General features: G+C 40.3%; 2 protein-coding genes across 2 annotated transcripts in view; both read right to left on the bottom strand.

Annotated features, from left to right (window-relative positions):
- Positions 1-13202, bottom strand: part of LOC149180699 (uncharacterized) — a 38355-nt gene extending 25153 nt beyond the window's left edge. Inside the window, exons 1-4 of the mRNA XM_089417961.1 lie at positions 13044-13202; positions 3320-4199; positions 3064-3205; positions 2679-2939 (exon numbers count right to left, since the gene is read on the bottom strand). Of these exons, the coding sequence (XP_089274087.1) occupies positions 2679-2939; positions 3064-3205; positions 3320-4199; positions 13044-13202 (1442 nt within the window). The remainder of the gene's footprint in view (positions 1-2678; positions 2940-3063; positions 3206-3319; positions 4200-13043) is intronic.
- LOC149180698 (putative methylesterase 12, chloroplastic) overlaps positions 1-21395 on the bottom strand; it is an 80039-nt gene extending 58644 nt beyond the window's left edge. The window contains exon 1 of the mRNA XM_089416234.1: positions 19983-21395. Coding sequence (XP_089272360.1) covers positions 19983-20270 — 288 coding nt within the window. The 5' untranslated portion in view covers positions 20271-21395. The remainder of the gene's footprint in view (positions 1-19982) is intronic.
- Positions 21396-25643: the final 4248 nt, after the last annotated feature.

The raw sequence follows: 25643 nt of genomic DNA, 5'->3' as shown, positions 1-25643 counted from the left end.
ATCCTAGAAAGTGTGTAGGGAATGTTAACTCTCAATTGAATAAGGGTAACTCGATTCATTTACAGAATCTCTTTTATGTACCTGATCGCAAGAAGAACCTGGTGTCCATCTCGGAAATGGAAGTCAAAGGCTTTAGGGTGGCATTCATCGATGGAAAGGTACATGTTAAAAAATATAATTTTCAAAGATGCTTTTTCTCATGGGTTCAGGGTTGGCAATTTGTATCAAGTTCCAGGATGGTCCATTGGGGATCATGTCAATTGACATATCGCATATATAACACCGGAGGTCTACCTATGGGGCCCTACCTAATGTGAGTCAAATGGTGATAGGGATGTCTGCATTCAAGTAGAGCATGAAGGTACATGTCTGAGATGTACCGAAGGAAAATCTCATAAGGGGACCATTCCCCTCATACAGCAGGTCCACAGGTTTGGAACAACCCGAGGAGTTTGAGATTCATGATCGGGAATCTCATGTATACAGGTGGAAGAAAGCCCTCTATGGCTTGAAGCAAAACACCCCGGGCGTAGTATGAGAGGATTGATCACTGTCTGATGAAGCTGAGATTCACTAGGAGTGAAACCGATCCAAACCATTACCCGAAGGTTGTGGATGATAGACCTCTCATACCAGCACCTTATGAGGACGACCTATTTCAGACAAGTACAGACCCTCTCATTTGCAGAAGTAAGAGGGAGTTGGATTCCGGATGTGGAATGATAAACTGCAAGCCTGTGACTACCTCGAGGATCTTAACTTTCAGAAGTTATATGGTAGTGATGTCGGACCAAATTTGGGAAATGCCTCTAAGTTTCATAAACTCATTTGCGTTGATGTTCTTGGTGAACTTCCATCCGGACATATGTTTTGCAATTAGCACAGTGAGCTCATATTTGGTTCAGCCTCACTGGATTGGTGCCAAGAATATTCTAAGATATCTTCGGGGTACAGTCTCTCATGGATTGAGATACACTGCCATAAATATGAAACTACATGATTATTCGAATGCTGACTGGGCAAGCAATGTGGAGGATCACTAGAGCACTTCTAAGTGCTGGTTCTCTTTGGATTCTGCTTCGATATCATGGATGAGCAGGAAGCAGAAGTCAGTTGCTATAAAGCACCGCCAAGACCGAATACATAGCTACGAGTATGATCTCGTGTGAAGCTACATGGTTGCAGAAGCTCCTAAGTGAGTTGTTTGTACACATGATGAATACCACTGTGATTCTCTGTGACAACCAGAGGGGGGATTCGATTATTGAGGAATCCCGTATTCGATGATTGCTCCAGCAGATAGACATCAGATACTGCCTTATCTACGATATGGTAAGTCGATGAGCGAGGAGGCTACATCACATTAAAACTGATGTACAGGTCGTAGACATTTTGTCAAAGCCCCGGGGAAAGGTCAAATTTGTGACTTTCCCGAACGATTTGGAGTCGTTGAGAGACCTTCTTATAAGGGTCCTGCATTGAGCTCTAGGAGATCTGGGGGGCTTGGGGTACTTACTGGAGCAACATACGACCACAGGGCGACTCACCCTCCCCTGGTGGTGCGCTATGAACAGGATGATTAGTCCTTCTATGGGCCAGGATGATTTGTTCTCCATGGCGACTATGGAACAAGATGATTAGTTCTCTTGTGGGCTAGGATGATTTGTTCTCCGTGGCCACTGTGGAACAAGATGATTATTTCTCCTATGGGCCAGGATGATTAGTTCTCCGTGGCATCCATTGAGAGGATGATTTGTTCTCTTGTGGACAGGATGATTAGTTCTCCTGTCGAGGCATCCTACCCAAACTCATGGGAAGTACCTCTCATCTAATCAATGAACAGGGAAATGAGGATAGGGACCATAGTAGTACTATCGATGGACGCATCGCTATATCTACCGTACTACCTATGCTAGGATGACCTCCATTGATCTGGGATCAATGAAACTGATCTGGGATCAGTATGAGTGGTTTGAGATACTCTCTTGTGACATTGATCTGGGATCAATGACACTGATCTGGGATCAGTATGAGTGGTTTGACTCGCAATGTTGCACACATCGCGATCGGGATTTAATCGGCGCCGGGAAAAAATCGGAAAAATCGTTTAAAATCGGGAAAAAATCGGGAAAAAATCGGAAAAAATCGTTTGGCACAAAAATATTCATTTTTTTTCATTTTTTTTCAATTTTTTTAATATCTAAACCATCTACAACATAAAATAAATACATTGACACATAAATATGATAAAAAAACTAATATATAAGATGTTCAATATCATTTCTAGCGCTAAAATCACACATAACATTGAATCATGTCCTGAATAGTAAGTCCTGAGTCCCAAGTCCAACTCAGCCTCAAAATATCAACAAAAAATATGATAATGTATCTCATCATGTCATAATGTCATATACAATAAAATGAAAGTCTAATCCTATTGATTTCCTCTGCCCCTCTTGCGAGAATATGGCACAGCTTTCTCTTTCCCTCTAGATGTAGAAGCTGGTGCCTGTGGTGGTGGAAATGGCAGTGGAGTCTGAAGTGCTCTAGAAGCTGAAGAACTAGTAGTAGCAGCTACAAGAGGCTGAGGTGGACGGAGACCACGTCCTCTACTGGTGGTAGTGGTAGCCCGGGTAGCCCGGGTAGGCGGTGTCACCTCCTCCTCCTGCTCCTCCAACTCCTCCTCCTCCTGCTCCTGCTCCTCCTCCTCCTCCTCCTCCTCCTCCTCCTCCTCCCCCTCCTCCTCCCCCTCATCCTGCACTAACCAATCCTCAGTGGGATCCATGAGAGGCCTCTCGGTCTCAACCCTCCATTCAGCAGTGGTGTCAATCCCATCCAATGAGATGGCTTCCGTATCAGGTGTCTTCTCTAGTTGTTTCACCCACAATCGAAGATTGTAGTAGACATAGACCATGTCATTAAGTCTATGGGACTCCAACCTGTACAAAGTTCATGAAATAATAAATTAATAATTAATATTATAAAAAAAATATTGTTTAAAACTTTAATGAATTCAAAAATTTATTTGGAAATTTGCAATATTTTAAATGTTTAAGTGTTAACCTATTGCGCTTCTTGTTGTGTATTTTTTCAAATACACTCCAATTGCGCTCACATCCCGAGGAGCTGCATGTTTGGCTGAGGATGCGCACGGCAAGATTTTGCAAAAGGGGTACTCTGCCACCATACATCTTCCACCATGCGTCTACAACAAAATTACAAAGAAAATTTTAAATAAACATAAGAAAAAAATGGAATTTGAAGAAACAATGAAATTTGAAACAAAGTTACAAAGTACATACTACAAACTAAAAAATACCTGGGATTTTAACCGTCCTATCATTGATAGCCATCTCAAAGCCAAATGTGCCACCTGACAACTTATATTGCTCAATTTGTCTAGAGACCTCCATACGTTCTTCTGGAGTTTTCACCATCTTCTGGACACAGGTTAATAATCCTTCCACGACCTCAACATCAAAATTAAACCCACATGCATAAGAAAATGCAGGGTTCAGGAAAAGGCCAGCAGCATGAATGGGACGATGGAGTGTGTTGTTCCATCGCTCATCAATGACCTTCCATAGAAGGAGTTGTCTCTGGAACCCATCATCTCCCTTGTCATCATAGTAGGACCGAATGGCTTCTTTGGCCCTATCCATGGCTTCATACAAATAGCCCATTGCGGGCTTCTCACCATCTACCAACCGAAGAACCTTTACCAAAGGTTCTGTGACAGCGCACACCTCCTGCACTCCCGCCCAGAAGTCTTCTTGGTATGAAACAAGTCTGCAGACGGCCTCTCCTTCTGGTTTGCGGCTCATTGGCGAAGAACGCCACTCCTCTGAAACAAACATTCTCTTCAAATCCCACATAGAATTCAAGAGGGATTGAAGAGATATGAAACTCGTCGCAAACCGTGTAATGGCGGGGCGCACCAACTCTTTGTTGTTGGTGCATTTTCTCATCAAGCTAAGCACAGATGTGTGATTGTAAATAAATTTTGTGATGGTTTTTGATGAGTCAACAGCCTCTTTGACAAAGGGAATTTTCCCTATGTCCTCTAACATCAAATCAATACAATGGGCAGCACAAGGTGTCCAAAATAAAGTAGGATGCCTGTCCATAAGCAATCTACCAGCAGCAACATAATTTGCAGCGTTGTCCGTTATGACTTGGACAACATTTTCTGCACCCACCTCCAAAATAAACACATCCAGCAAATCACATAAATTTTTTGCATCTTTGATTTGATGAGTTGCATCAACAGATTTGATAAACATAGTCCCCAAGGGACAACTAACCAAGAAGTTTATAAGGGTTCTCCCCTTTTGGTCAGTCCAACCATCTGACATAACAGTGCATCCTGTTTGTGCCCATGATGCCCTAAAATCCTCCAATCTTTGGGTGCAGTCACGCTTTTCATCTTGAAGAAGCCGGCCTCTGAAATCATGAAGAGAAGGGAGTTTGTACCCCGGGCCAACACTGGCAACAGCATCAAGAGTAGGTTGGAAAAATGGATTATTCCTTATAATGCTGAAAGGAATATCACTCCAGAGGAGAAATTTTGTCATCAACTTGTCAGCTTTTTCTTTTTCAGTTCTTTTCATCATTGAACCGATAGTTGGTTGTGAACCAGGTGTGGTTCGAGGAACAAAATATGATGATGCAGCAAACGGATTGACTGACGCTGCAGTAGAACCTGTGCCACTTGGCCCACTTCCTTCAACTGACCTTCTTAGTTGCCTTTTGAGTTCTTCTTTGGCGTCTCTAGTGTGCTCTAATTCTCCCAATGCTCTCATGGCTTTTTGGATAATTTCAGCATTTGTCTTTAGACAGGGCCCCACATCACGTCCAGGGATTTGTGCAAGGTGGAACTTCAACCTGTACACCCCCCGAATATTTCCTTTCCACACAACTTGCAAATCAAGTTTTGTCTATCATTCGGAGTTTTAGGGTCACCATATTCCCAGAAAGGATCCAATTTCCTTGGCATGTTTGTTTTTGAATTTTGAATTTGCAAACCTATGGAAAAATAAGGATTAGGAAATAGGAATTTAGGATTACATAAATGATAATAGTAAATAGTAAATACAAATTACAATTTAGCATTTGCAAAATTACAAGCTAATTATTTCCAAAATCCCAATTTCTAAACCCAAAAAACAATGAAAAATAAAAAAAAATAAACAATGTTTAAAGAAAATGAGAAAATAAAAAACAAAAATTGGTTCTCATAGTCATAACAAATAACCCATCCCAAATCAATGAAAAATTTCCAAAAATTCTTTAAAAACAATGAAAAACAAAGTTTTTAGAGAACCAAAACAAAAAAAAATTAATCTACATACCTGGTTTATGGACAAATTCGCGATCTTGGCTTGGATTCCTCCTAAAATCGGCTCCCACAAGCGACGGCAACCCTCTCCCTCCCTTCTTCTCCTTCTCCTCCTTCTCCTCCGCGGCGGACTGCTGAATGAATAAAATAAAAATCGAATTTCCATATAAAACGCCCGCTGCCCCCGTGCCCGGCGATTTTTTCCTTAAAAATCGCGATTTTTTCGAAAAAATCGCGATTTTTTAAAAAATCGCGATTTTTTCGATAAAAATCGTTAAAAAAAATTTCCGCCGATTTTTTGGATAAAAATCGCGATTCGAATCGTCATTTTGAAAAAATCGCGATTTTCCGATTTTATCGCGATTAAATCGCGATGTGTGCAACACTGGGTTTGAGACACTCTCTTGTGATATTGATCTGGGATCAATAAAACTGACTTCGGGTCAGTAAGAGTGATGTGACACACTCTCTTCAAATGAAACTGACTTCGGGTCAATAGAGAATGGTATGAGACATTCTCGATCAATTCTTCTTCTTCATGATTCAGCAAAGCAGAGCAGTGCAGGGCACTGATGGCAAAGATAGTACAGTCGAACATATGGATCAACGGATGGAGTTCTCCCTAGTTGAGAGGGAGTGTTAAAATTTGCAACAAGGGCCAAACTCCATGTGGGTCATCTTATTTATGGCAATTGATATTTTTCTTGGATCCCTCTCATCGAGAGGTGTAGGATTGATCTAAAGATCATCCGATTCCAATAAGTATTCATGGAGTTATGAATTTATTTGTGTTATAAGACAATTCGTCAAGGTTGGCCAGCAACCAAATAAACCCCACATGTGCTCAACATTTTAGTATAAATAGAGGTGGCCTTCAAGTCATTTCAACACACTTGGGATCTTTTCCTCTCTCTACTTGTCTTTGGGTTTTAGCAGGAGGAGAGATCCTAAGGAATAACGTTGCCCTGATCCAGAGGGCAGAAAGCCGGAACTGTCGAAAAAGCCGAAACTACCGGAAAAGCCAGAAAAGCCGGAAAAGCTCGGAAAGCCATAAAAGCCGTAAAAGCCGGAACTACCGGAAAAGCCGGAAACTGCCAGAAAAGTCGAAACTGCCAGAAAAGCAAGAAAAGCCGGAAATGCCGAAACTGTTGGAACTGCCGGAAAAGCTGGAACTGTCAAGACTACCGGAACTTCTGGGAACAACCGGAACTGTCGGAACTACCGGGAACTGCAAGAACTATCGGGAACTGCCGAAACAACCGAAGCATCTATCTCTGAAAGAGAGCAGCATGCAAGGGACAGCTAACTAACATTGGGACAATTGTATGGTACTTAGCAACAAATACACCAAGCATGCAAGGGACAACAAGCATGCTAGGGACAAAAAGCAAGCAAGGTGCAGCCAACACATAGGTTAGGATGGCAACATGGTGCAGCAATGGCACATAATGCAGTACAATGATGGGTACAGTAATGATTAATGAAGCGTGATGAGATGCAGCATAGTGATGATGGGTGCAGCATGGTGCAGCGCGGTGAGGTGCAGCATGGTGACGAAATGCAGTACAACGATAGGTGAAGGAGTCACCTTGGAGAATTAGTTGAAGTAGCATGTCTTCAACTGATCTCATGTATCATCTTCTAAGAGATGATCTATGCTCTTATCTAGATAAGTCAAAGTGTTGACTTCTGTTGTAAACGTACTATCTCTCTCTCTCTCTCTTTCTCTCTCTTGTTGAACTATTGAAGAACATATAAGAAAAATTGATCAAGGGTTTCCCCACATTGGGGTTTGTCCCTGGCTAGTGCCACATCTTGTGTCCTCTTGTCTTGGCTTGTCTTCTACAATTTATGTTTATGTTTTATCTGCAGTTTACTTTAATGCTGATGTGATTGCTAATCTGGAAAAGATATGGAGCTAACTGTGAAAATTGAAATAAATTGCTCTAAGCATAGAACATACCTAAAATTAACAGTTCAACCTGTACAGTTGGTACAGTTGTGCAAGAGAGAGGTCGAATTGGTCTAGGGTGTGTTGCATATTATGTTGAGGAAAAGAGAGGAAGAAGGGAACTTTTCCTAAGTGATTTGTAATTAATTATTGAGATTTTTCTGAGCAGATCAATAAAAACACAAATTAGCAGGTTTCCCCAGTTGGGGTTTCTTGGGTATTTTTGGTGTTTTGTTAATTGTATGCTTGTGTCTTTATGAATTTATTTTCTGCTGCAAATTCGTTAGAATACTCAGTATATTTGATCAGTGAATTTCACAGTTCAGTTTTCTAGTTCTTTCAACTTAGAAAACTATTCAAATTAGTTGTTGGGTATTAGAAAAATAAGATGGTATCAGAGCTACGGAATGATTGAAGACTAGAAAGCAGTATATTTTTCTCAGAAGCGAGTGACAGTTACAGGGTAGGGTGCACAGTTTGCACAAGAGCACAGTCGTTACCCATGAAATCAATGTGCGGCTTGTTCAAGGGTGTTTCTGTTAATTTTAGTTATGTTCTATGCTTAGAGCAATTTATTTCAATTTTCACAGTTAGCTCAATATCTTTTCTAGATTAGCAATCACATCAGCATTAAAGTAAATTGCAGATAGAACATAAACATAGATCGCAGAAGACAAGCCAAGACAAGAGGACACAAGATGTGGCGCTAGCCAGGGACAAACCCCAATGTGGGGAAACCCTTGATCAATTCTTCTTATATGTTCTTCAATAGTTCAACAGAGAGAGAGAGATAGTACATTTACAACAGAAGTCAACACTTTGACTTATCTAAATAATAGCATAGATCATCTCTAAGAAGATGATACATGAGGTAGTTGAACTCAGTTGAAGACATGTTGCTTCCACTGATTCTCCAAGGTGACTCCATCACCTATCATTGTGCTGCACCTCGTCATCACGCTCCACGTCACTGTGTTGCACCATGCTGCACCCATCATCACTATGTTGGACCTCATTACCATGTTGCACACATCATACTGTTGCACCTTCCTACTGCAACATCTTGTTGTACCTTATCATCTTGTTGCGCTCATCAGTGTTGCCTCATACTATACCTCAATGTACTGCATCATGTACCATTGTTGTCCTATGTGCCATTGCTACACCATGTTGCCACACTGTTGTCCCATGTGGTTGCAGCATCATGCTTGCCACCATTGCCCAATGTGCTTACAGCACCATGCTTGCCACCATGTGCTTGCTGCACCTTGCCTAATGTGCTTGCAGCACCATGCTTGCCACCATGTGCTTTCTGCACCTTGCTTACCATACTACTGTCCCAATTGGCTATTGTTGCACCATGTCATGTTGTTGTCCCATTTGTTAGCATGCCATTGCTGTTGTCCCAATTGTTACCGTCCCATTATTGTTGTTGTCCCAATTCTTACTGTCCCATTATTGTTGTTGTCCCAATTCTTACTGTTGTCCCAATTGTTAGCATACCATTGCTGCTGTCCCATCATTACTACTGTCCCATTGTTGTTGCTATCCCAATTGTTGGCATTGTTGTGATTGCACTTCTGTTTAGGGTATGTGCCACTGCCCTTAACCCAACACACAACAAGACTAGCCCTCTAGTGTTGCGGCCAGCCTTGAAGAGGCTCCTCCCATGCCACGTTATCCTCTCAACGCAACCATGAAATAACTCCAACAGCTTGCTATGGCCTGCGGCCTAGCTTGTTGTAGCTTTCAGCCTCCTCAACGTGCCCAAACAGCCACTCAAGTTCTTGTGTTTAGCTTCCCTCTACTTGGCCTAGCAGTCTGCCTTCTCGGCCCTAGATCCTTGGCCCTCCATCCATCAATTCGGTCACTTGAAGTGGTCTGCGGCTAGGGCATCATGGACATGCAGTTAGGGCATCATAGTAACCCTCCTTGACTGTGGCTAGGGCTTGTAGAGACCAGCGTATAGGGCAACGTGTAGGCTTCCTTCTTGACTGCGTCTAGGGCTTGTAGAGACCAACATATAGGGCAACGTGTAGGCTTCCTTCTTGACTGTGTCTAGGGCTTATAGAGACCAACGTATAGGGCAGTGTGTATCCCTCCTTGATTGCGTCTAGGTCTCATACTAGGGCTCCTTACCTTCTGCATTTAGGGCTTCCTCTCTTAGATTTCTCTTCCACTAAAACCCAGAACAAGTGGAGAGAAATCAAGAGTGAAGTGTGTGTAAAATGACTCTCAAGTCATCTCCTTTTATACTAAAACGTTGAGCACATGTGGGGGTAATTTGGTTGCTGGCCAACCTTGACGAATTGTCTTATAACACAAATAAATTCATAACTCCATGAATACTTATCGGAATCGGATGATCTTTAGATCAATCCTACACCTCTCGATGAGAGGGATCCAAGAAAAATATCAGTTGCCATAAATAAGATGACCCACATGGAGTTTGGCCCTAGTTGCCAATTTTAACACTCCCTCTCAACTAGGGAGAACTCCATTTGTTGATCCATCTGCCAGACTGTACTATCTCTGCCATCAGTGCCCTACACTTCTCTGCTGAACCATGAAGAAGAAGAATTGATCGAGAATGTCTCATACCATTCTCTACTGACCCGAAGTCAATTCCATATGAAGAGAGTGTGCCATACCACTCTTATTGATCCCAGATCAGTTCCAAGAGAGTGAGTCGTATCACTCTTACTGACCCGAAGTCAGTTCCAATTGATCCCAGATCAATATCAAAAGAGAGTGTCTCAAACCACTCATACTGATCCCAGATCAATGGAGGTCATCCTAGCATAGGGAGTACGGTAGATACAACGATGCGTCCATCGATAGTACTACTATGGTCCCTAACCCCATTTCCCTGCTCATTGGTCAGATGAGAGGTACTTCCCATGAGTCCCAGACTACATGGGTAGGATGCCTCGACAGGAGAACCATTCATCCTGTCCATAAGTCGCCACGGGGTATCACAGGGGAAGGCTGAACCATTCACCCTGTACACAGTGCATCATTAGGGGAGGTTGAGTCGCCCTATGGTCGCTTGTTGCTCCAAGAAGTAGCCCGAGCCCCCTGGAACTCCCAGAGCTCAATGTATGCATCATGCAGGACCCTCATAAGAGGGTCTCTCAATGACTCCAAGTCGTTCGGGAAAGTCACTAATTTGACCTTTCCCTAGGCTTCTGCGACTTGCACATCAGTCCCAATGCGATGAAGCCTTCTCGCTCATCGATGTACCATATCCCAAATAAAGTAGTATCTGATGTCTATATGCTTGGAGCAATCATAGAATACGGGAGTCCTCAACAATTGAATCCCCCCTAGTTGACACAGAAGACACGGTGGTATCCATCATGTGTATAAACAGCTCACTGAAGAGCTTCCACAACCAGGCAGCTTCACACGAGATCATACTCGTAGCTATGTATTCGATCTCAGCGATGCTCAAAGCAACCGTCTTCTGCTTCCTGCTCATCTAGGATATCGAGCAAAACCCAAAGAGAACTAGCACTCAGAAGTGCTCTTGTGATCCTTCACACTGCCTGCCTAATCAACATCAGAATAATCATGCAGCTTCACATTTCCGGCAGTGTATCTTAATCCATGAGAGATTGTGCCCTGAAGATATCTCAAATGATTCTTGGCACCAATCCAGTGAGGCTCAACCAAATATGAGCCCAACATGCTAACTACAAAACATATATTCGGACGGAAGTTCACCAAGAACATCAATGCGAATGAGTTTATGAAACTCAGAGGCATTTCCCAAATCTAGTCCGGCATTACTACCACATAACTTCTGAAAGTTAATATCCATCGAGGTAGTCACAGGCTTGCAGTTTACCATTCCAAATCTGGAATCCAACTCCCTCTTACTTTTGCAAATGAGAGGGTCTGCACCTGTCAAAAAGAGGCCGTCCTCAGAAGGTGCCGGTATGAGAGGTCTATCATCCACAACCTTCAAGTAATGGTTCGGATCAGCTTCATTCCTAGTGAATCTCAGCTTCATCAGACACCTATCAATCCTTTCATACTCTGCCCGGGGTGTTTTGCTTCAAGCCATAGAGGGCTTTCTTCCACTTGCATACATGAGATTCCTGATCATGAATCTCAAACCCCTCGGGTTGTTCCAAACCTGTGGACCTGCTACATGAGGGGAATGGTCCCCTTGTAAGATTTTCCTTCGGTACATCTCAAACATGTACCTTCATGCTCTTTTTGAATTCAGGCATCCCTGTCACCATCTAACTCACATCGGGTAGGGCCCCATAAAGTAGACCTCCGGTGCTATAGATGAGATGTGTCAACTGACATGGTCCCCAATGGACTTCCTGCAACTTGATACAAATTGCCAACCCTGAACCCATGAGTAAAAGCATCTTTGAAAATTCTATTTTCAAACACATACCTTTCCATCGATGAATGCCACCAAGAAACCTTTGATTTTCGTTGCCGAAATGGACACCAGGTTCTTCTTGCGATCAGGTACATAAAAGAGATTCTAGTAAAATAATCGAGTTACCCTCATTCAATTGAGGCGTAACATTCCCTACACTATTTTCGGGATAGGTGGCATTGACTCCAAGTATAATCCCACAATTGTTTCCATCTCTACCAAATTGGAGAGAGCACCCTTCTATCCGATGAAGTGCCTTGAAGCACTACAATCAATAAGCCAAATTCCCAAAGAGTCTGAAGGAGAGGGTCAATACAAGATAATGCTTCTTTATCTTATCATAAACAAAATTTGATTCTTCATACCTGGGGCTCCTTGCTTTCTTTGAAGAGTCGGCTATTTCCTTGATGACCTGCATTACCTGTCATTCCTTCGATCATTGAAGATGTCCCTGGAATGATTGTTATCTTCATCAAGTGATGTGTCCCTGCTATTCGGACACTCCTTCGCATAATGGTCGAACTTATTACAAACAAGGCATCTGCCTTTCCTTCCACCCTTAGACCTGGACTTCCCATTGAAGTGATCTTTAGGTAGGCGATCAGAAGCTTCCGTTGCGCCATTCTGATAATGTTCTCTACTTCGGCTTCACCCTTAGTGAATTTGAAGAGGGATGAAGAATCCATTGATCCTTTTGTCCTTTCCCAACTGTCTTCGGTGATTGCTCTTTCACTCTTGCTTGGGCTTTGTCTTCACCTCAGCTCTGATACCATGTTAATTTTAGGTATGTTCTATGCTTAGAGCAATTTATTTCAATTTTACGATTAGCTCAATATCTTTTCCAGATTAGCAATCACATCAGCATTAAAGTAAATTTCAAATAGAACATCAACATAGATCGCAGAAAACAAGCCAAGACAAGATGACACAAGATGTGGCGCTAGCCAGGGACAAACCCCAATGTGGGGAAACCCTTGATCAATTCTTCTTATATGTTCTTCAATAGTTCAACAAATAGAGAGAGATTGTACATTTACAACAGAAGTCAACACTTTGACTTATCTAAATAATAGCATAGATCATCTCTAAGAAGATGATACATGAGGTAGCTGAACTCAGTTGAAGACATACTACTTCAACCGATTCTCCCGGGTGACTTCATCACACATCATAGTGTTGCACCTCGTCATCATGTTGCACCTCACTGCGTTGCACCATGTTGCACCCATCATCACTATGTTGGACCTCATTAACATACTGCTGCACACATCATACTGTTGCACCTTATGCTACACCTTTCGGTACTGCAACATCTTGCTGTACCTTATCATCTTGCTGCACAGTGCACTCACCAATGCTGCCTCATCCTGTTCCTCACCATGCCCATCATGTTGCATCTCATTGTTGCACTGTGATTGCTTGTTGTCCCATGTACCATGCTCCACTAAGCCCCATGTCCTTGTTGACCCATTTTCTATGCTCCACCAAGCACCATTGCCTAGCTGTCCCATTTACCATGCTGTACTAAGCACCCTTGCCTAGCTGTCCCATTGTTCGTCATTGCTTTCACTGTTGTTTATACTGTGACTGGTTAGGGCCTCTGGTCATGCAGCAACAGCCCTTAACCATTCACCAAAACAGCTCTTAATCTTTGTGGCCCCACTATGGAAGAGTCTTCCACATACGTGCTGCTGTTCTGGGCACAAATCTGGCCCAAAACCTCTCCACGTTGTCCTTGTTTTTAAGTGGTTAGGTCTGCGGCCTACCACAGTTCCACGCTGTCACCTACAGCCCACTCAAAACGGACTTCCCTTACCTTTTCGCTGCCCCAAACAGACCTGCATTCACCCTTCTTCAACTCGGCGTCCAAGCTCAGCTTCTCAACCCTCTAACAGCAACTCGGTTAGCCCTGAAACAGGCCTTAACTCCCTCGCTGCCTTGGCCTCTTCTTGTTGCAGCTACCACGGAGAATTATCCTCCTTCAACGAGCTCTCTTCCTCCTTGTGTGTTGCACAATGGACTGCGGCTAGGGCATCCTTAGGACTGCGGCTAGGGTTACCTTAGGACTGCGTCTAGGGCTTCTTTAGGACTGTGTCTAGGGCTTCTTTAGGACTGCGTCTAGATCCCTTCCATAGCTTCGCTGGCCTATCTTCTTTGCTGCAGCTAGGGAAGCCTCCTTTCCTCCAACATCTAGGGCTTCCACTTCTAGATTTCTCTTTCACTAAAACCCAAAGCGAGTGGAGAGAAATCAAGAGAGAAGTGTGTGTGAAATGACTCTCAAGTCATCTCTTTTTATACTAAAACGTTGAACACATGTGGGTGTTATTTAGTTGCTGGCCGACCTTGACGAATTGTCTTATAACACAAATAAATTCATAACTCCATGAATACTTATCGGAATCGGATGATCTTTAGATCAATCCTGTACCTCTTGATGAGAGGGATCCAAAAAAAAATATCAGCTGCCATAAATAAGATGACCCACATGGGGTTTGGCCCTAGACGCCAATTTTAACAAAATGCCAACAGTGGAAAACAACTGCACTCTGTCAATTCCAAAAACAAAATAATATTCTGCTGTGCAATATGCCAAACAACAGATCCCTAACCTTGTCAATGCAACTGATATAGCTGCATGTACTCAAGCCCTCTATGAACAATGCAACAGCTGAGTATATGCATATGTAGTTGCAAACTTGCAAGTAACATGCACTATGTAGTTTTATATGTGCACACACAGCTCCTCATTCACTACATATACATATCTTTTGATATAATGAGCTGCTCAAACTCAACCACGCATTAACCATATCTGGTCATTTATTGACAGCGTGTGACTGTAGCTTATTAGCAGTGCAGATCACTGGGAGATGGAAGATTTACATACTCCTATGTTCATTATGCCAAAAAGACAGCACAATATTAAAAGAACAAATGTAAATGCATATATGTGTATGTGTATAGGGTTGCAGCTTGCAGAGATAAATGCCCACACTCACAAGCTTCTGGGTGAGTCATTGGGCTGTATCTTGCTATGGCACAACCTGAGCCAATTTGTGTTGCTGTTGTGGGGAATGAACTGGCAAATGGTAGTGTGCAATACACAGAGTTCAATGCAGATGGTCCCAACATAGCGGCCTGTGGGTGCCAGTAAATTTCAAATAAAGGAAATTTTATGCCATTTTGGGCTCTAAAATTCCATAGCAGGTAAGCAGAGAAAGGGGATATCATCAATCTCACTAACCTACCAATTGACTGAGGAACCCAAGCAACAACCACATACATTCATGTCAGTTCTGTAGCAATTCTTGCAAGTGATTATTATTGACATAACAGAGCACAAGCATATTTTAAATCAGTCATAAAAATCATAAAAACTGTATCACACAGTAATTGAACAACACTATAACAACAGGAATTTTACCATGGAAACCCAAATTGGAAAACCAGCATTCACTGCGATTTGATTCTTACTCAGGAAATTATAGTATATACAAAGGGCGGGCCATGCACTCTCAATGGTGACTTTGGTGCATTCTTACTCTCTAGCAATATTTGCAGATGATTTTGGCTCATGGACAATCTTCTGCTTTTTGTGGACACGCTCAGCATCTCCTTCATCCTTCAATCTTCAGACAGCCTCTTTGAGCCCTTTTATTATGCTACTGTCCTTGTTCATCCCAAGTTTCAATTCTCCCTGGATTAATTTTACATCAAGCAGCACTCTTTAACATAGGGCTGCCTTGGAATGCCAACCATCAAGGTGACTCCATGGTTTTTGGTTGTTATGAATCTGACAGATATGGCTGCCATTTAGTCAGCATATGAGCCTGGGAGGGATTGTCATCATTGATACAAATCCTTGTTGAGTTCCTGATCATCCTATATTTGTTATTTTTGCCCAAATCAGCCCAGTAAGAGATCTGGTGATGGGATTCTTAATAAACCACACCATCTGAGTAAGAGCTTTACTGCATTTGTAACTTGGCTGGAATATTTGCACCAAAATTGTAGCCTCACTATGGAGGGTTCGTTGTGCAGTGAGAGTTTTGATGGTGGAATCACACAAGCTAGTGTGAGTGTGGAATCATAAGTGCCATTTTGTTTGGATGTCAAGCCATTCAGGTTGTACATATAAACACCAACGATGCAAATCTGTACATGTGTTTGTAAACATTCCTAGTGAGAACCAAAGGCTAGGGCCCCACTAGATAACATTAGACTTGCGCATTTTGCATTCTTCCTAAGTTCAAACTTCAAATATTAAAAAGTGATTATGATTTAAAGAGATAAGACATGAAATATGGCATAAAGTGCAAGTGGTGTTGACTTGCCTAGCAGCAAGACGGAGCTAATTGTTAGTTGTTGGTAGCATCGGAGACGCTAAGGCATGTGAGTTCTAAAGAACCCAGAAACTGTTTGGTGAAATTCCACCCGGATTGTATTTTATTAAAATAATTAATATTTTTAATGGGGTTCGTAAGTCTAAACTTAGGGAAATTAAAATATTAATGGGTATTAATCAAAATATAGGTGAGAATGATCTAGAAGGCGGATCAAGTCATGTTTTAATCTTAGCCGTTGATTAAAGACTTAATCTCGGCAGGTGAAGACTCAACAGGAAAAGTATAAAATGGAGGCTTGGGGTTCATTTGGAACATTTGGAAAGAGAGAGAGAGAGAGAGAATTGATCTGGAGTTCGATTTCTAGGGCTAAGAAGCTGAGAAATTTGAACTAAGTGATCATTCAGTAGCAGAGGAGCAGTGAGAATCCGAGAGGACTTTCTAGAGAATACTGACAGAGAAGCGGAGAGAGCTTGCAGAGAGGCAGCGCAGTAGCCAGAAAAGGCTGACGCTGGGCCAATATGGGCCCACGCAGTCCTGACACAGAGCCAGAAGGACCACGCAGAGCAGACAAGCTGCCTGTCACGCAGAATCCAAAACTGTCGGAACTGTCTAGAACTGGCAGAACAGCGAGGAGAGCTGACGCAGGGCCAGCGCAGAAATAGCTAGGGTTAGCCATTGTTGTGCCGTATCAGCGGGAATTCTGCCAGGTGAAGTGAGGTAAAACTCACTCAGATTTTCTGCCAATATTTTTCTCTGTAAAGGATTGCTAGATGAGCATCCTAGATTTGTATTCAGATATTTCTCCTGCATAATAATAAACCCTCAGAACTGTTGCACCGGTTTTCCCGCATTGGGTTTTTACGGGATTCTTGTGTCCAAAAATAAGTGTGTCCTATGTATCTTGTTCTTTGCTCCGTTTTCTGATTCATGAGATCAAATATTTAGTTAGTGTAGGCTGCAGAAGTAATTTGCTTCAGTATTCAGAAGAATAACTTGTTGAATGTAATTTAAAAATCAAGTAAGTGAAGTAAATTCAGATTTTCTGTAGTAGGGGTTCCTTTGAGTCTAGGAATTTTCGCACTAATGTGCGACCAGAGGGGAAGGGGGCTGAGAGATCAAGTGAGTAGTTGACCCTAGCACTTGTCGACATGAGAACTTCCCTTCAGTACATGGAAAAGTGTTCAAATACCTTTGGGGGTGTTTTTAACACCTCATATTGGGCATGCATGGCTTGCCACTTGATACAAAACCCAACCTTGACTTTACAATGGGTAAACACGATATTTATAGCCCACATGCCTCACCAACACAGATCGTTTCTCTTTGTTCTCTGTGAGATTCTGTGGACAAACCTCCTCTGCTTCTAATCACCAACAGGCAGAAAAGAGAGTTTTTGTTTCTTGGCTCAAGGCTTGGTCTAATGGCTTTGTAATGCCAAGGCCAATGCCAGCAGTAGAAAATAACTGCATTCAGTTAATGCCAAAAACAAAATAATATTCTGCTGTGCAATATGTCAAACAACAACAGATCTCTTACTCCATCAATGCAACTGATATATCTGCATATACTCAAGCCCTCTGTGAACAACGCACCAGCTGAGTATATGCATATTTAGTTGCAAATATATGTGCACACACATCTCCTCATTCACAACATAAGTGAATATATACATATACATATCTTCTGCTATAATGAGCTGCTCAAAATCAGCAACGTATTAACCATCTCTAGCTATTTGTTGACAGTGTGTGACTGTAGCTTATTAGCACTGCAGCTCACTAGGAGATGGAAGATTTACATGCTCCTTGGTGCATAATGGCAAAAAGACAGCATTCAATTATTAGAATAAACGTAAATGCATTATATGTATGTGTATGGGGTTGCTGTAATAAATGCCTACACTTACAAGCTTCAAGGCGAGTTATTGGGCTGTAGCTTGCTATAGCACAATCCAAGCCGATTTGTGTTGCTTCTGTGGGGAACGAACTGGCAAATGCAATGTTTTTGCCACTGTGGTAAGCTCAATGCAGTTATACCCAACATATAGGCCTGTGGGTGCCAGTATGATTCAAATAAAGGGAATTCCATATCATTTTGAGCTCTAACATTTGGTTCCATAGCAGGTAAGCAGAGCAAGAGTATGCCGGAGATCTCACCAACCGGGGTACTGGCGATCTCACATTGGATGAGGAACCCAAGCAAGAATGCCATACATTCATGCTAGTGCTGTAGCAAGATAAGCTAAGGTCTTGGCTCATGGACAATCTTCTGCTTTTCATGGACAGGCTCAGCATCTTCTTCATCCTTCAATCTTTCAGCAGATTGCCTCTTCATGCCCGCTTCTTATGCTACTGCCCTTCTTTTTCACAAGCTTCAATTCTCCCTTGGTCGGTTTTTGCATTAAGCAGCACTCTTTATTATAAGGTTGCCTTGGAATGCCAACCATCAAGGTGATTCCATGGTTCTTGGTAGTAATGAAACTGATACTACTTTATTGCTGAGATATGACTGCCATTTAGTCAGCATATAAGCCTAGGAGGGGTTCTGACCATTGACACAAACCTTATTGAGTTCTTGATCATCCTAGATTTGTTACTTTTGCTCAAATCTGCTCAGTAGGGGATATGGTGATGGGATTCTTAATTAACCACACTATCTGAGTAAAATCTTTACTGATTTGTAGATTCGCTGAAATCTTTGCATCAGAATTGTAGCCCAGCTAAGAAGGTTTCCTTTGTGTAGTGACAGTTCCAATGGTGGAATCATCTGGCTAGTGTGAGTGTCGCATGGGGTGCAGTGAGAGTTTTGATGGTGGAATCATCAGGCTAGTGCGAGTGTTGGCATGGGGTGAGTCTTGTACTTTGAGTGATTATTGGTAGATAGTGCTACATCAAACTGCACAAGTTTGGCCAGCGTTAGAATTCAATGACAACTGCTATTGTCCAGCTCAGATCACGCAGCACTGTTTTCGGGCTGTGTCTGATTGAGATTACCTGTATGCAGACATTTGCCTAATCTCCCAGCACAGAGGTGGTCTCGCCAGCTCAGTGCTGGTATCCAGAATGCATACCTAAGGCTGAAAGGAAAATAGCTCATAAGCAGTCAGTTCCACACGCACAGATTTGATAAAAGATAATTGTTTTACGATCATTTGTATTATGTTGTTAATGTTTGTATGTTATAAATGCTGCGCTTGAATCCAAAATTGTATGGGAAAATCCACCTGAAATGTCTATGAAATGAAGAAGGATAAAGCATCCTATTAGCGTCGACTTAAACCAATGTGGTTTCTGGGAACTGTGTTATTTCCTTTTATTAGCATAGGGAAACCAACATCGGGAGGTCAAACACCTACCCTCTCTCACATTCAAGGGCTCTATACCCTTATTGCTATGCATAAAATTCCAGACTAACTGCTGCTGATATAAATATAATGTGTACGCTCTCTATTCCACATTTACATTTGCATAAATCCGATTTATGAGTTGTTAGAAGCTCTTGGGTAGAGTTAAAGTTGGTTTTACAGTTTGATATAATTTTGGTGAAGTGGGTACCCACTGACCAAGGAATCCGGGCAGGAATGCCACAAGCAGTTTCAACCTTGTATAATAGCTGGGAGTTCCTTAGCATCCTGTCATAATTCTACTATTTCTACGACATTTATATAATGATGCCAATCATTTTAAGCTTATGAAGCCTCTGTATTACTAGTATTTCGGATGCATACATGTTAAATCCAGGATATCCGGGAGTAATAGGCGGACACCTTAATATAAGTACTGACTAGAACCAATTACGGCTGTAGTTACAAGAGAATGAGAACCCTGGCAGTCAAAAAGCAAGAACAAGAAAGGGGAATCCCTCTTCTTATGAATTAACACGATGACCAGCAGAGGCCTAAAGCAATTCATGATAAAATAAAATTAAAAAGTGTTAGCAGATAACCTGTTTTTTGTTCAACAGCTGGTCTGAAGGCACAAGAAGATCTGAATGACTTCTAGGGCGCGCGCTTGAACTTCTAGGAAGGCCTTGCTTGGAACTAGGGGCTGGAAAACGCTGCGAGATCGATCTCACCTGTGTCATCTGTTGTTGATACAGAGCCATGGCTAAAGCCTGCTGATGCAAGAGCTCTTCTTCCAATCCCATTTTCCTCTTTGACATAACCCTGACCTTATTTCCCGTTTTAACATGTTTTTCTCGCTTCTTGGGGATGCAACTTAGTTGATTTCCCATGATTCTTCACTGAAGAAACTCAAATCTGAGAATCTAGCAAGCCTTCCCAGCAAACACCACTTCCAATTGTACTACAAAAAAATAAATATTAAACCATGAACGCTTCGGGGAATTATTTTATGAGGCAGTCCAAGTGATGGTGAAAATTTTCATTCATTTCCACCGGTACAGCAAAAATACTGCATTGAATGGCATGCGTCGATGCAAAATACAGAAGAGTTTTTTTCCAGCGCGAACCACCAGCTTTCCATGAGTGGTTGAAGAACCAGAAAAAGCTCTTCTTTTTCAACAAGTAGTTTGATCAGATCGGCACCACCCGTGGTTCGAAAAATCATAACAGCTTAATCTAGTGCCTTAAAGAACATAGAAAAGGGATATGCGGCATCAATACAGTCCACCGGCTACTGCACAAAACTTGAATGTCACACTTGGAGGCATGGGATGGGAGCTTTTCACTTTCTTTTCTTCGCTAGCTACCGAAATATGGCTGAACACTGATAAAGATATTATGCAACACATATATTAATGACTTCAGATAATTATGTCCGTAAAAACATTTTATGTAATGGCAGCATCAATGGATACAGTTGCGCCAACCATCCCTCCACGTGGACACAATTAGTGCGGTCAAATTGTAGCCGCTGTGGACAAAATTTCAAATCTACCCTTCTCTTTGGTGTAGAAGATGATAAAAACAGGACAGACTTTACTTCTGTGCATCAAAGTTGTGTAAATGCCCAATTTTTCGCTCCTTTCTACTGTCGCCACAGATCTCTGGGTAAGAATTACTCATGAATTCCACCAGATGAAATAAATGTTCTATCAACTGCCTTCCGGCAATTAAATGAAATTAAATAGAACGCGTTTGTCGTCTATTATGTCTTTGGTCCAAACTTAGCAAGATCCCAGCCGATATTCAACGCAGGAAAATCTTGCACACACTTGACCAGAAATCCCGCTGAAATTTCTCACATTTACAATATTTTGTCCTCCTCTAGTGGAACATTCCATTTCAAGGGGCAACGCCGTAAAAAGATTGAATACCTGACCGATTTCTTGAGGGAAAAATGCATCAACTACTTATACAGCCTTCTCCGTGGCCGATCCAGTAGCACATTCGTCCATCTGCAGTGAAAAATACGCATCTTTAAGCTCCGAATAGTTCTTTTCCGGAGTCTCATGCTCGTTCCTCCGGCTGTGACGCAGCGATACACCGTATGCGTATGCTTGTTGCATATATAGCGTATTTTGAATGTATTCAACGGACCGTACCTGTATTAACATTAAATATGTCCAAAATGTGAAAAATGGTCCTTGCTCAACTGAATGTCCAAAATTCAGTCACGTCTCTGGCTTTAAACTAAAAAGATGAGTCACGGTGAAAAACAAAAATGTTTGGTCACATTTCTCTGTCAAAATTTAAAGATGCAGCTTTTCCTATAAAGATGGCATAGAATCCGATGATAAAAAATCACGTTAATTCTATTTTTCTAAAGAACTCTTAAATTATAGATGACGATCTTTTATTAAATAGTCGATTAAAACTTAAACATTTGTACGCTAACTTTTGATATTTTAATAACGTTTTGTCAACTTTGACAATGATGTAGCTCTCGTCCACTGTGCCGGAAAGCAAGTAATCTTAGAGGTAAGTCCTTATTGGGTAAACTAAAGGTATCTTACAGCTAAGACAAACAGGGGGTATCTTCCAGCTAAGCCCTTATGGGTAAAGTTGTGATTCTAGAAGACTGGTTTGTATTTCTTTTTTAACCTTTGAAAGTCCAAGATCTTGATAAGGATCAGACGATGGATTCTCAAGTCTCACGTTGTCCTAAACCGCATGCTGGCCTCCGACCTTACAAAAGTTCTTTTCTCAACAAGGCCGCTTCTTGTGCCACGTAAGTTTTGAAATAATAATCAATTCCAATAATTTTCTCCCGGTAGGCTCGGCTTGCATGTGACGTCCCTGTTTTTTTTAATGTGGCGGTTACTGCCCTTCTGGTTAACCTGGGATACTCTAACGAATAGAAAATAATATATACAAAGTATATATAAAAATGGCATAATATTATAATAATAATAATAATATATTATTATTATAATAGGTATTGAAATTTGGCTTTACGAAGTGCACGCAAAAAGCATGGGATACGTAAAAGGATACATATAGAAGGATATACCTAAAGTATATGTGTTAGAAATTTGGGTAGAGAAAGATCATAGAAAAAACAAAATAAAAAAGCATAATTGTCTCGTTTTCAACTCATTTAAAATTTATTATATTATGCTGAAATAAAAATAAAGACGTAATGGATAGGTAACATAAATATTATTTATCAAATAGTTTTGGATTTTATTATAGTATTTTAGTTTTTGTGGTTGGAAAGTAAAATTAGATATTTTAAGATAAGTTTTAAGGGTTAGTTTAAATTGCTTTAGTTAACATTTTTGAGGTTATGGTCCATAATTAAAAGAAAAAAAAAGGTTATAAATTTAAGGAGGAGAGCGGTGTCATGGATTTATAATTCGTCTAACATTTGGGATGGCTACTCCATTAAAGAAAGTTGAAAGCTTTTATATAGGAGAAAGGAAATACTAGCCATTATGGAATGAGTCAAAGTTAAATAAAATGAATAAGAAATAATAATTGAATTTTAACCAATTTTATTGAAGGATTAAATAATTAACATAAAAAATAAATAATTCCTGGAAAATTTATATAAAATTAATAAATAATTACTTAAGAATTGAAATATTGAGAATGGGTGAAAAAGTATAAGAGTAAGAAATTAAAAATTAGAAATAATTATTAATATAGTGAAACAACCACTATTAGTTAAAGATTAGAAAATTTTAAATTCAAATTAATTTTTCAAAAATTAAAAATTAGGAATTATTTAAAAACCAATAATTAGTAAAAAAATATAATAATGCAGTGAAATAAAAAATTAGGTAAAAAATTTAAAATAAATAATTTTGAATTAATTTATGATTATAGAATTTGAAAAAATAATTTAAAAGGAAAAAGTTATTAGATATTTGAATTAGGAATGAAATAAATATTTAATTAAACTAAAATAGTGATAAAACAAGATTTTAAATTTTTATTTTAAAATAAAGATTTCTAGTCAAGTAGACCAAAAGAGAGAAAATTGAGAAGTAGTATATAAATATGACTAATTCAACAACCAAGGGTCTAAAAGAATGAAGATAATAGGAGGTTGGAGTTCAAATGATCAGAGGGCAAGATGGTGGATGACAGGATTCCATAATTGGCTAAGTCTATAGTCATCCTCTCTATTAAAATTATTAGGGTTCTTCTCCATTTCTAGGGCCTCTCGGATAACCTTAGAGCTATAATAAGGAACCAAAGCTAGGATTTTGAATGATCAAACTGAATCAGATGTTTGGACTTAAAAGAGTGTTCAGCGATCGCTGATTTTGATAGATGGTTGTGGTTTGTATCAGCAATGTGCTCTTTTAACCTAACTTTAAAAGACCGTCCAGTTTGGCCAATATAGGACTTCCCGCATGAACAGGGAATTTCATAAACCCCTAATCCAATATAAGGCTTCCCTCTTTTTCTGGTAGTTGCTAATATCTTTATGGAACACTTTGAAGTCAGTGCCCTAAACTCTTGGCATCTCAAACCTAAGTGTTGGTTCTGATTTGTTGACCACACATTTGTCATCGAGCAACACAGTTGACCCGTGCTCGATGTTTTTCATTCTCATCTCAATAATATTTCTCCTTATATTCAATTCACAATGGAAATTGAATCAAATAAATCCCTACCTTTCTTGGATGTCCTTGTTACTCGTCTCCCAAATGGATCTCTATCCCATCAGGTTTATAGGAAAAAGACTCACACTGACTGTTATCTTCACGCCCTTTCACATCACCACCCTGCCCAAAATTCAGGTGTTCTTAAAACCCTCATTTCTAGGGCTCTAAAAATCTCTGCCCCCCAATTCCTTTCAGCTGAAAAATCCCATTTGGTCCAAGCCTTCAAATCCAATGGCTACTCCACCGCTCAAATCAAAAAAGCCTTTCAAGTTGTTTCTCACCCTAGATCCACTAATATTGATCCCTCTCCATCTTGTGGCCAAGTCACACTCCCTTACATTAAAGGAACCACAGATCTTATAGCAAAGATCTTGGCCAAAAAGAACATTAAAACCGTTTTCAAACCCCATAAAACCCTCAAGCAATTATTTTGGTCAGCCAAGGACAAATCAGACCCGATGCAAGGATCAAGGGTTTATGAAATTCCTTGTTCATGTGGGAAGTCCTATATTGGCCAAACTGGACGCCCTTTCAAAGCTAGGCTAAAAGAGCACATTGTTGATACAAACCACAATTGTCTATAAAAACCAGTCATCGTTGACCACTCTTTTAAGTCCAAACATCTTATTCAGTTTGATCATTCAAAAATCCTAGCTTCGGTTCCTTATTATAACTCTAGGGTTATCCGAGAGGCCCTAGAAATCGAGAAGAACCCTAATAATTTTAATAGAGAGGATGGCTATAGACTTAGCTAATCATGGAAGCTTGTCATCCACCATCTTGCCCTCTGATAATTTGAACTCCAACCTCCTATTATCTTTATTCTTTTAGACCCTATGGGTTGTTGAAACTTTTCAATTTTCTCTCATTTGGTCAGCTTGACTAGAAGTCTTTATTTTAAAATAAAAATTTAAAATCTTGTTTTATCATTATTTTGGTTTTTAGTTTAATTAAATATTTATTTCATTCCTAATTTAAATATCTAATAACTTTTTCTTTTTAAGTTAATTTTTCAAATTCTATAATCATAAATAAATTCAAAATTATTTATTTTGAATTTTTGCCTAATCTTTTATTTTACTGCATTATTATATTTTTTTTACTAATTATTGGTTTTCAAATAATTTCTAATTCCTAATTCTTAATTTTTGAAAATTTAATTTGGATTTTAAATTTTCTAATCTTTAACTAATAGGTTGACTACATTATTACTTATCTCTGATTTTTAATTCGTTACTATTATATGTTTTCACCCATTCTCAATATTTCAATTCTTAAGTAATTATTTATTAATTTTATATCTCGATTTTCCAGCAATGGTTCATTTCTTATGTGAATTATTTAAATTCAATTATTATTTTTGGTTCATTTTATTTAACTTTGACCCATTCCCTAACGACTAATATTTCTTTTCTCCTATATATTTCTCCTATATAAAGGTCTTCAAGCCCTGGTTCACTCATGAAGTTCTCTTGTGGTCTTGATGATGGATGGAGGAACCATCCATTACACAGTTCTTCTCCTAAAATTTCTAACATTATAATTGTGGAAATCTCAAATCTCTTAGAAAAAGATTTGCCTTAGCAT

Source organism: Pinus tabuliformis, chromosome 3_2, assembly GCF_031772625.1.
Source record: "Pinus tabuliformis cultivar Carrire ecotype Pingquan chromosome 3_2, CPIR1, whole genome shotgun sequence".
Lineage (NCBI taxonomy): Eukaryota > Viridiplantae > Streptophyta > Pinopsida > Pinales > Pinaceae > Pinus > Pinus tabuliformis.
This window is presented reverse-complemented; position numbering and strand designations above follow the sequence as displayed.